Raw genomic sequence first — 11,628 nt, 5'->3', positions numbered from 1 at the left:
AAATGCCGTCCCACAGTTCCCTTATACCGAGTTGTTGACGAGTGCTCTCAGAGAGCAGGAGTGCAAGCCGAGTAGAAAATCGTTCGGCTGTCTGTTGCTATTGCAGCTTCTCCACGTCGAACCTTCCTTGTGTTTGATCGCGTGCAATATTGGATATAATAATTCCATGTAGGAAATAGGTAAAACTGGTCAGCAGACTTTGCGCCTAATATATCAGTCAGTGTCTGAATTAGCTTCACAAAAATGCGTGAAAACATGTTCTCGAGTATACATACGTAAGTAATACCAGATCTTCCCCTAGTCCCAAAATATGTGATTCACTATGATTTTCATCCATTTTGACTGTCCTCTGATCTGAACATCATAACCCTAATATACTGATTTCCCATCATGTGGTTAATGTGTAAAATTTTTGGTAACTAAGTTCGTGAGTCTTTCCTTACTTCATTTATTATCTTTATATATTTTAGAATTTTTGTTGTAATATCATTATTTGTCAAACTATGCGCAATCTTTACGCTAAGCTTCACTTCCTTTACTTGTTGCATGTATATTGCACTATTTCAATCCTCAAACCGAACAATTTACGGGTTTAGCTATACAAATTTTGGTAGCTTCTTAAGCAAATATGATAAATTCATTTCATCTAACTTAGTTTTACGGATTAAACTAATTTGCTCTTATGTGCGCATTGATTTCCATTGCTGATAATATTATACTACACAATACAAATATTTGCACTGCGGTTTGTAAAAGCAAACACTTTTAATTGACTTCAACCTAAAAAAAATAATACAAGCGAAAATCAAGTAATTTGGTTTAAAATCGGACGGCAACGTAAGAGTAGGGATGGAAGGATTAAAAAACCAATAGAATTATATTTTTATATTTTCCGACTCTAATGGTCGATTAAACCACCGGAATGTTCAATTTATAGTTTTAAATTCATTGGGCTATATTTTCATAACGTTTAACAAGGTATTGAGGTGGCAACCATTTATAAAAAATTGTTCGCAATAGTAGGTACGTCTGGATACTCATTTTCGATATTCTTTCTAACAAGCAATGGACCTCCATTTACTCTTGGTCGATGAGGAAATAATCTTAATTCATTTGATTATATTGATTACCTGATTGTAGGGCTTAACTTAAAAACTTCTAGAAATTATGGCTAATTGACTATTGTTTTTATTATCTAACTTTTTTGAAAATTTCTCTTCCTGTCTTACTCTTGTGCCTACAGTTTGCAAATTCCAATAACATATAAATATTAAATGCAATATAAATAGAATTTTATAGAAGTGTTTGAATTAATCGTAAAGACACAATAGGAGCTAAAGAGRAAATTCTCCAAATTAAAAATATATAGGCAAATCAATGCCGCTGAATTGAGGATTTTGAGATATTTTATATTTAAAATTCATAAATTGAACAATTTTAGATGATTAGATTTTTTGATTTATATTAGGCTTTATTTATTCATCTTTTATGCACTTTTCATATATTTCTATATTGTTTTTACATATTTATTTATTACTATGTATTGCAAATAAGCTATAAATCAATAATTAAATTTTTGTTTAATACTAACTATTTATTCACACAATAACAAAAGAGTGCTTAATAACAACTTGCGACAATTTAATCTTGTCTCACTGGCACGGGAACATTATCAAGCCTGTGGATCAAAATTATTCCACCAGATGCTCAATTGTTGATCCAACAGGAGGATTATGACGACCTTAAWTGAACGTAGCGCTCTTAAAGTTGAGGCCACTGGCACCGGATTTCGGTAGTAACAATTTTTAACAATTTTATACTTAAAAACATATTTTTAAGCAAATTTATAAATATACATATATCTCATAAACCAACCAAAATTTTCTGCCAAAAGTTTTTAGAATAACGAAAATTATTTGTACTATGTGGAGGTTTGGGWAATTTGTGAACCAATTCCAAATATTTTCGAATTTAAATATTCAATATTATACGTTCAGTGCAAGATACGTGGTTTTTTTTTCGTCGAGGGTACATTAAACTTATTAGGGAGCGATGTCACGCCCACTTTAATAAAAAAAAATTCTACCGTAGATGTCCCTCCCTTCTGCAATTCGTTATACAAAGTAACACCGTTGTACCTTATTGCGAAACTTAGTTATTACAATTTATTGGTTTTCATTAATGGCGTTTTTGGGCGTGGCAATGATCTGATTCCGTCCATCTGCAATGCAAACCCCCCTTAGGTGCCCAAGTATATGTGATATATCTCGGAATTCAATTCGTCAATTCTAAACAACCGTTAGCTGAACCAAGCTATAYCCTGTATCAATATGTTGCAAGAGTAAAAATATATTATATTTTCCTATAAACATTACCTCATTTTCAAGCAAAAATTTTACATACCTATAGAAATTGTATCTAATATTAAAATACAACTTGTATATTCGTTGCGGTGTAGAACCCACAGGGGTATTGTTCCTCATCTCCAGTCAGGATACCGCGTACCATCGTCCATTAGCAGCACGTCTACGCGATGACATTATTAACCAAGCCGAAAGCCAATTGCCCAATACAGACTACATCATCACAGTTCATATGTTACATGAAATATTCAATTTTCCAAGCTTTTGGGCGATAAAGAATGCAATACCCTTGGTGCGTTCCAAGCTACTTGGCGAGCATGTCAAATGGGTGGTTTGGTTGGAAGAGAGTACACATGTCTTACTGCAAACGCTTTTGGAGCAGTTAGCGCTGGAGGATGCTACTCGGGTAAGTGAGGAGCTTAAGTAAATGAAAATATCTGAAATACACGACATTTTTATCCTCTTACAACATGTTGCTAAGTATAAGTGTTTTTTTCACCTAACGGTTGTATCACAAAAAACTAATCGAGATAGATATAGGATTATATATACATAAATAAATATCAGGATGATAAGACGAGTTGGAATGAGGATGTTAGTCTACAACTTTAGTAAAATTTTAGTAATCAAATTTCTCCTTTGCAAAAAAGGGAGAACAAGTTCGAAAATGGGCAAAATGCACTAAAAATTTTGAAGAAATTGTTTTGTTAAAAACTACTTAAAGCGCGATGTATCTATAAATAAATGTATCAGAGACATAACAAATAGAGACATAACAAAAATAGTTTAACAGCTGCAGTGTTGAGAAAAAATTAAATCATACGCTAAAAGGACGCAATAAAAATRTGATAACAGTCCCAATCGTTAGATAACATCAAAACATACAACTTCACTTTTCATAGGTATTTTTTTGCAGTGTAATTTAATGAATATTTAAAACGACGTCATTGCTAACCTCTTGTTTTGCTTTCGTTAAATTTATTATTCAATACTTTGACCGCTGCTCTAATATTTTGCCGAACCATCTATGTAAAGCGGCAAATAACCACTCACATCCGAGGTAGTGATTTAAAAACAAAAATGATTTTTTTAACTTATCCTTATTTCTTACTTTTTTAAACACTACCTTAAGATTGGAAAAATTTATAGGTCTAGCTAAAACCTATATCCTAAATGAGGGGGAAATTTCTGAGTAATTAAGACATCTTAATGAGACTTGATACGAGTGTTCATTTCCAAATCCTTGACTTCGTAGGTAGGCGTATTCGGACCATTGCCAAACTCACAAACCGTCATTAAACGAAGACCTATAAAGTACAACATTAAGGTATAAAAATGTATTTTAACTATTAAAATTTCGAAAAAAATTAAAAAATTTAAATTTAAAAATTAAATTTTCGAAAAATTGAGCATGGCCTCACCCTCTAATAGGAGCCTAAAGCATATACAGAATGTCTCACAAATCGTGCTACAAAAACAAACCGTAATAAATTCTTTTCTGTGTGATCACCATACCATCGAGAATCGTGTGTTCATATTCGAGAAAAAATCGCGACTGTTGCATCRYCAATTCAAACAAATCCAAGAGTTTCGATTTGCAAATCAAATTCAGAAATAATCCACGAGACCGAATTTCATGAAGAACTAGTCACTGTGTGGTGCGCAGTTTCATAAAGGTGTATTATAGGGCCATACTTCTTTGAAGAAAACGATATAATAATTAATTGTCAATGGGCACCGTTATTTAAAGACGTTGAGTGAGGTTTTTTTCCCAGAAGTGCGCCGAAGACGTATCCGTTTTAATAGCCTTTGGTTCCAGCAACATGAAGCAGCTGCACACATAGCCAGACCAGTTATTGGGAAGCTCTAACGAAATTTTTAAAACAAATTAGTCTCAAGAAACTCCACTTCCCGCTGGCCCAAGGTTACCTGACCTGACTGTGTCAGACCTTTTTATTTGATTATGTCAAGAAAGAGGCGAACAAAAAAAAAACTCAGAAATCTGACTGAATATTTAAAGTTTGGATACACCCGAACTTAGCACTCCCTTACTTGTTATACAAAAAAAAATAGGACATATTACTGCTAAAATATCTCACATCCACTTTGAGTTTCGGGGAACTAAAAKCATCTGTTTATTCGCTCGTAAATCGGCATATGGTCAATAAATTCACTTTCATCCAACAAGATAACTATTTTCATTACTCCAACAACTAGTTATGGTGCATTTTACTCATCCTAATCCAACAATTTCAATATTTATACTCTGAACAGGAWGCACCATATTAAGTTTCCCACGAAGTGTTTGTAACACCCAAAGGAAACATTGGAGGCCATATAATTTATATATATAAATGATCAGCAAGCCATGCTGAGTTAATTTAGCCATGTTAGTCTGTCTGTATATACTCGAAGTAGTAACTCAGAACGATCTGAAATTATCCTCCACTGTAAGAGACAGTGTTCTTTTATCGCGACTCTTCTCTGAAAAGGTTCGAAAGCTATTCTTAAAACTAATTTTATAAATGACATCGACTATTCGCTTGTCTTTCCTAGTTCCAAATCTACTGTGATCTTCCAAAAGATCTTCAATTCGACTCGTTACACCCCAGTAACTCTTCTCTGCTCTAAGTTGTATTGGGCAAATTTTTGTTACACCGGAACCTTTCAATGTGAGATTTGTTCGAAACATTACATCAACATCGGCTTTTAAAATTATTATAAGCAATTATATAATATTAACCTTTCATAAATTTTATTTACTTTCAGTGCCTTTATTTGGGTCATGCGCTATATGATGATCAGGCTAATATTAGGCATCACTTTGCCTTTCACAAAGATTCCGAGTGGTTTCCGTTTCCATTACAACGAGCCGGCATTGTGTTTTCAAGAGCTTTAATCATGTAAGTAATAATCAAAACTCAGTTTCCAGAAATATTGAAGACACTAATTTCATTTTGATTTAATGATTTTATTTTAATTAATTGCTTGCATAATTGTATTCTCACTTGAACATGTGCCCTTGAAATTAGAATTTTTACCTTAGGGCATATTTATATTCCAAAACATATTGAAGTTCATAAAATACATAAGAACCTCATATACCTACTTCTCAAAAACAAGAAACTTACACCTTATCAGTTCTGTTATCTAAGTAAGTTCGTTTACTTCCTTTACAAATCATATTACTTTCACCGTTCTCCATGATATTTGTGAGAAATTACGGCACTCATTCATTCTAATTATAGCTGCACAGTTCTATTTTGGAAGCGGCTCCTCTGTCAATTATTTGCAAGTTTTTGAGTAAATTATAAGTCTGTGGTTTAAAATATTTCTTTATTGTATAAAATATTATAAATTATAAATATGTGCCATCGTCTATTACTTCTAACTGTTTTAGGTGGCTGGGACGGGTACTGCAAATCGCCGTGCCGCCGGAGTATAGTTGTTGTGCGCATGTTGTGAGGKGTAATTCTTTGAAGAAAATCTCTGTGAGTGTCAGTACAATTCCCAACTGGTATGGTCTTATCGACGTAGACTGCGATTTTACTACCTTCAACGAAATTAATTATCATCGTTGTGTTGCACATTAAAACGAGTTTTTTTAGAAACTAAGCTACATAGGTTCAAGATATTAAGTTATGAAATSCAGAAAATTATTATATATTAGTTCTTTAATATGTGCTGCTTTCATTAAGTCGGTTATTGTCATAATTTTAGTATGATCATTTAATAATATATCTAAATCTTTAGAATCGAGAATAAGGGGATTATTTATTTGAAACATTGCTAGTGCAATTGACAAGATTAGCGTTTCAAGCTCTGAAATTAGGATTTTCTCCCTTACGAGTAATGTTTCGTAAAGGTAGTCAGTGTCGATTTATTTATCTTTTTCATACCTGACAATGGTATTTGCGGTTTCAATTAATTTGTTAATCTATTCCTGTACGCGAGTATATACATATTTTGGATGCATAAAAATGTACTTCTGGTGTTGAAAAGATGAATGAAATGAAATGACTTAACTAAGAAAGAATTTTTTATTGCAGTAACGTTTTTTAATTCAGTTAATGCTTTAGTGTAATTTTTTAAGCTCCTTGTTAATATTTAAGATTTACGATTTTACCTCCTATTGTTTACTCTACAAACGGCAGCAGGGGACAAAATTCAGTTTTATGTTAATGATATTGAATGTTGAAGTTTAGAGCACGATAAAGTTTTCTCATAAACCATTGCAGATAAATTGATGACATTTTTTGTGCTCAAAGAAAAATGTTCGTGATATATTATAAATATTTTTGCACGGTCCATTTGTTAAAATAATAATATCTTACATACATTTTTGTTAAACAATTAAAAACTGTTGTGCCTTCTTCACTTTAAAAATAGTTGCAATCTATGTAACACTACGCGGAAAATGTTCGCTTTTAATAATCTGCAAAAAAAAATATTTGTTAATTCATGCCATTCCGCAGATATGGAATTTTAATTTATATTTTCGTTTCTAATTCGTCTTCATCGTTCATCARTGCAATCAATTCATCTTACGCATACCTATACCGTAGAGAAACTTCTATTTGTTTATAAGCCGTCTCAGTCAGAATGAACTGTCAATGTCAATCGGTTAAGAAAGCCCCCGTTTTGGGAATAAACTTGACGAAGAACTCAATAAGATAGATAGGTCGCTTGTCAGCATAAGTATAATCTAGCCTATCAATAGTGTAGTTTGACTTGAAATTTAGTAGTTTGTTATGAGCACGACAACATATCCGCGCAACCCATAATTTTGTTGTACCCGGTAGTGTTTAAAACTTCCTACATCATTTTCATAAACTTTATGTGCGACTTTACGCCATTAGACATATGTCTCATATTTTCTTTAAAATTCAAGTACCGACTTTACAATGTGTACTATTTCGGCATAATTCATGAATGATATTGTATCAGCATTTCTAAATACTTCTACTTCGACTACAGTTACCGCTGCTTTAGCAAATTTTTATTCAACATTTTTTAAAATTCTGTGCTTGATTTGTAAGTGCAGTATTAAATACAACCTATATTAGCGCTTTTATTTCAGATTCTCTAAATGACATTATAAATGTTAGACTTCAATCAGAATACCAGTTTCGGAATTACCTGATTTTAATTTGTTTGTTTTTTTGATTTTTTTTTTCGTCCTTCTTCCTTGCACTTCTTTGCAAGGACTATTGTTATAAACCCTCGTATATCATCTTCTTTATTGACGTAGACACCGCTACAATTATATGATGCCCATGCCTCCCCACCATATACTAGCAAGAGGGGAGTAATGAGGAACTTACAGTATTTTTCTTTGTTCGTCGAGAGAGAACTTTACTTTTCAATTGCGTACTCAGTCCGAAGTAGCAMCTGTTGCCAAGAGTYATTCTGCTTTGGAATTCGAGCCTGACGTTGTTGTTTGATGACAGGAAAGATTCCATTTTGCCCTCGTTCACTACCAGACCTATTATTGTAGCAGATTAAACTCCTACCTATCCAGAATAGACCCAGACATACCCAACGTATGTCCTGCATGCAACGAGTCTCCGCATGACACTGACTACCTCTTTGCATGCCTAACCAACCCCACCCATCTAACACCCTTTCCCCTTTGATCCGGCCCCGTCGAAACAGCACGTTTCCTGGGCCTCCCGTTAGATGACATCGACRACAACACAGATAACCCCCACCAACCCAACGAGGACTGATAACCGTTAAAACAACAACATGAATTTCCTATGCGAAGATACCTTCTTTGCCCACCCTGCCTTTAAAGTCGCTCCAAACGCTCATAAAAAACATCTTTGGCCGCATCATCGATCTTTTCCGTCAGCGATATGTTGAAGAACCTCGCTTTAATGAGGATTATGGCTAGACATTCATCCACCGGATGAATACCTGGACTCGGCGACGGAGCTCCCTCCCACCATGAATCTGCACCACATTGAATTTTCGGGCCTACTTGCCTCAATCCTTGTCCCGTCCATCGCACTTCTTGGATGGCGGTGATGTCAGCCTCTACTCTTACGAGGACATCAACCAACTGCAGCGGCACCTTCCCAATTAAGGGACCGGACATTCCAGGTGCAAGCCTCTTGCCTCTTTATACTCTTAGAACATGTTGCTACATAGTATAACAGCTTTGTTCACCTAACGGTTGTTGGAATCATCTAACACTAATCAAGAAAGTTATAGGGTTATATACAAGCATATGGGCTAAAAATATTGAAAAAGTGAGCACAGCCACGCCCCCTAATAGGTTTAATGTGCATATCTCTTAAATGACTAAAGCTGTAACAACCAAGTTCGCCTAGATGAATAATGAATCACCCCGCCCATTCCCCATACTACTAATAGCGCGATAAATAATAGCGAATAACTAAATACCCCAGAGACATTAAATTTTTCTCTCGTAATGCTATGAGAGGGCTTTAAAAGAGCCAGGGGACGTCAGGCGTGACACTCGACCAGACTCGATTTCAATCAAATTCCTATGTTACAGTRCGAAAATGACCAAATCGAACTACCCCCACCCTTATTTCTCATAAAACACAGTTTTAAATTCCCTGGAATTCTTTCACCTTCCAGCCATTAATGTAGCAAGTTAAAACTTGCAACTGAAAAATATGTCACAAAGCACCCCAGGCTTTTCTCACAATAATGCAGGAATTATTCCTCCATTATTATTGTTAGTTTATAAGAACAATTATTTTTCTTTTTTTAGTTTTTAATGCTTTAAAATCGTGTTTTTAGTTTTTTTAAACTATATTTATTTTTAATTTTTTGGTTTGATGTGAGAAACCCCAAATTTGTTAAAATATGAACTAAGACATGTAGCATTGGTTAAGTACATCGATAATTAGACAGCATTTAATAACTATTCTTAACCTTTCATTGACTATGCTATTTAAATCTCACCAAAATTAGTTTTATATAGATGTTGCATACTTTTACGCGCATAGTTTTGGTTAGCTGCTTAAACTTACTATCGCCTTCCTACAGTGTCGCTCAAAATTCTCGGTTTCAGTACCACTTAAAAAAGTTACAACCATGCATACAAGTGAATCTAATAAAAGCGTATTAAAAACAAGCAAAGAAGGGCTACGTTCGGGTGTCACGGAACATTTTATACTCTCGCATGATAAAGTGATAATMGAGATTTCATTATCCGTCATCTATGTAGGTACATATTTTTTTTATTTTGCTGTAAAATTAATTAGATTATATCAATTTGTGTACTTTGAGTATTGAATTATATTTTAATTTATTTTAATTGTATTGAAAAGTTATAGTCCGATCACGACAATTTTTCCACAAGGGATACCTCAGCTCAAATACCGTATTTGTGTAAAGTTTTATTCCGCTATCGTCATTGGTTCCCAATGTATATATTATAGAGAGAATTCATCAGAAGGAATTCAAAATAGCGTTATATTGGAAGAAGGCGTGGTTGTGAACCGATTTCACCCATATTTCGTACATATCATCAGGGTGTTGAGAAACTATTATGTACCGAATTTCATTAAAATCGGTTGAGTAGTTCCTGAGATATGGTTTTTGGTCCATAAGTGGGCGACGCCACGTCCATTTTCAATTTAAAAAAAAGCCTCGGTGCACCTTTCTCCTATCATTCCTTCCGTAAAATTTAGTGTTTCTGATGTTTTTTGTTAGTCGGTTAACGCACTTTTACTGATTTTCAACATAGCCTTTGTATGGGAGATGGGCGTGGTTGATATCCGATTTCTTCCATTTTGAACTGTGTATGCAAATGCCTAAAGGAAACGACTCTATAGAGTTAACATAGCTGTAGTAGTTTTCGAGATGTGTACAAAAAACTTAGTAGGACCTACGTCCAAATATGCCCCTCCTTAATGCGATCCTTTCACTTTAATATCTTTATTTATGGCTTAGTTATGACACTTTATAATTTTTCGGTTTTCGCCATTTTGTAGGCGTAGCAGTCAGCTGATTTTGCCCATCTTCGAACTTAAACTTCTTATGGAGCCAAGAAATACGTGTACCAAGTTTCATCATGATATCTCAATTTTTACTCAAGTTACAGCTTGCACGGACGGACAGACAGACATCCGTATTTCAACTCTACTCGTCACCCTGATTACTTTGGTATATATAACCCTATATCTGACTCTTTTAGTTTTAGGACTTACAAACAACCGCTATGTGAACAAAACTATAATACTCTCCTTAGCAACTTTGTTGCGAGATTATAATAAGTATACGTTTATGGCTTGCAATATAAGTCAGAAAGATATTCAAATATATATCAATTTATTCATGATTTCATCGAATAATGGATATTTAATTCTTTCTCAAAATTTTTAAATGTAAAGTTTTGTAAAAGTATAAAATGTTCGCTTACACTCGCTTCCCTACTTGTTTTAAACAAAATCTGCACCAAATAGGTAATTATTTTATTAAATGCTAATCGTCCGTATAAATTTTGAAATAAATCGAATATGATTTCTTCTAGCAAACTTTAGATCTGTCTCGCCTAGCRCCAGATCCTTAAAATTTGGTGGTTTCCGGTTTAAGAAACGTTTTTGAATGCTCAATTTGTCCATCGTTTTAAGTGTTTATGTGGACAGAATTTAGAAACCCACTTACGAATTATTGCTCCGACGGTTATGCAATTTTAAAGCTAACTACTGTTAACACCCTGTTATAAAATCCTGATAACAGATCATATGTTGCTAAAAAAATATAATCGATATCATACTTCGGACCGAAAKTTTACTTTATTTATAATATCTCAATGAAATTGCGTGGGAATGATTTCATGGGCTTAACAATATGGTTTAAATGACAATCTTGTTTCAGTAATATTTAAATAAAAAATATTAACTTTTATATTTTCACTTTCTGAAAAATATATATCTAATCCAAATAAAAATATAACTTGTCTGTATGGAAATCACACCTGTTTTTTCTTTAGTAAAAAGATTTCAAATTGTACAATCGACTACACAATTTTTTATTAAAATAGTACTTTACGACACTGAAAATTGTGTTGTTTTAAAATGGTTGCTCGCGAAAAGTTTCTTTGATTGAATAAAAACATGTTTATTCAATTAAGGAAGTTTTATTTGAAAGAATTTTTATACCCTGAACAGATTATATTAAGTTTGTCACGAATTTTGTAACACCCAGAAGGAAGAGTATAGATAAATCTAGATGTGTATAAGAGACAGAATTATAGCTGCACAGTTCTATTTTGGAAGCGGCT

General features: G+C 33.7%; 1 protein-coding gene across 1 annotated transcript in view; it reads left to right on the top strand.

Moving 5' to 3' along the window:
• LOC108967339 (beta-1,3-glucosyltransferase) overlaps positions 1-11,628 on the top strand; it is a 24,257-nt gene that overhangs the window by 7,361 nt on the left and 5,268 nt on the right. Inside the window, exons 3-4 of the mRNA XM_018930672.1 lie at positions 2,459-2,769; positions 5,133-5,266. Coding sequence (XP_018786217.1) covers positions 2,459-2,769; positions 5,133-5,266 — 445 coding nt within the window. The remainder of the gene's footprint in view (positions 1-2,458; positions 2,770-5,132; positions 5,267-11,628) is intronic.

This window comes from Bactrocera latifrons, unplaced genomic scaffold (assembly GCF_001853355.1).
Source record: "Bactrocera latifrons isolate USDA-ARS-PBARC rearing strain unplaced genomic scaffold, ASM185335v1 scaffold_183, whole genome shotgun sequence".
Classification (NCBI taxonomy): Eukaryota; Metazoa; Arthropoda; class Insecta; order Diptera; family Tephritidae; genus Bactrocera; species Bactrocera latifrons.
The sequence above is the reverse complement of the archived record's forward strand: the minus strand, read 5'-3'. Positions and strand labels throughout refer to the sequence as shown.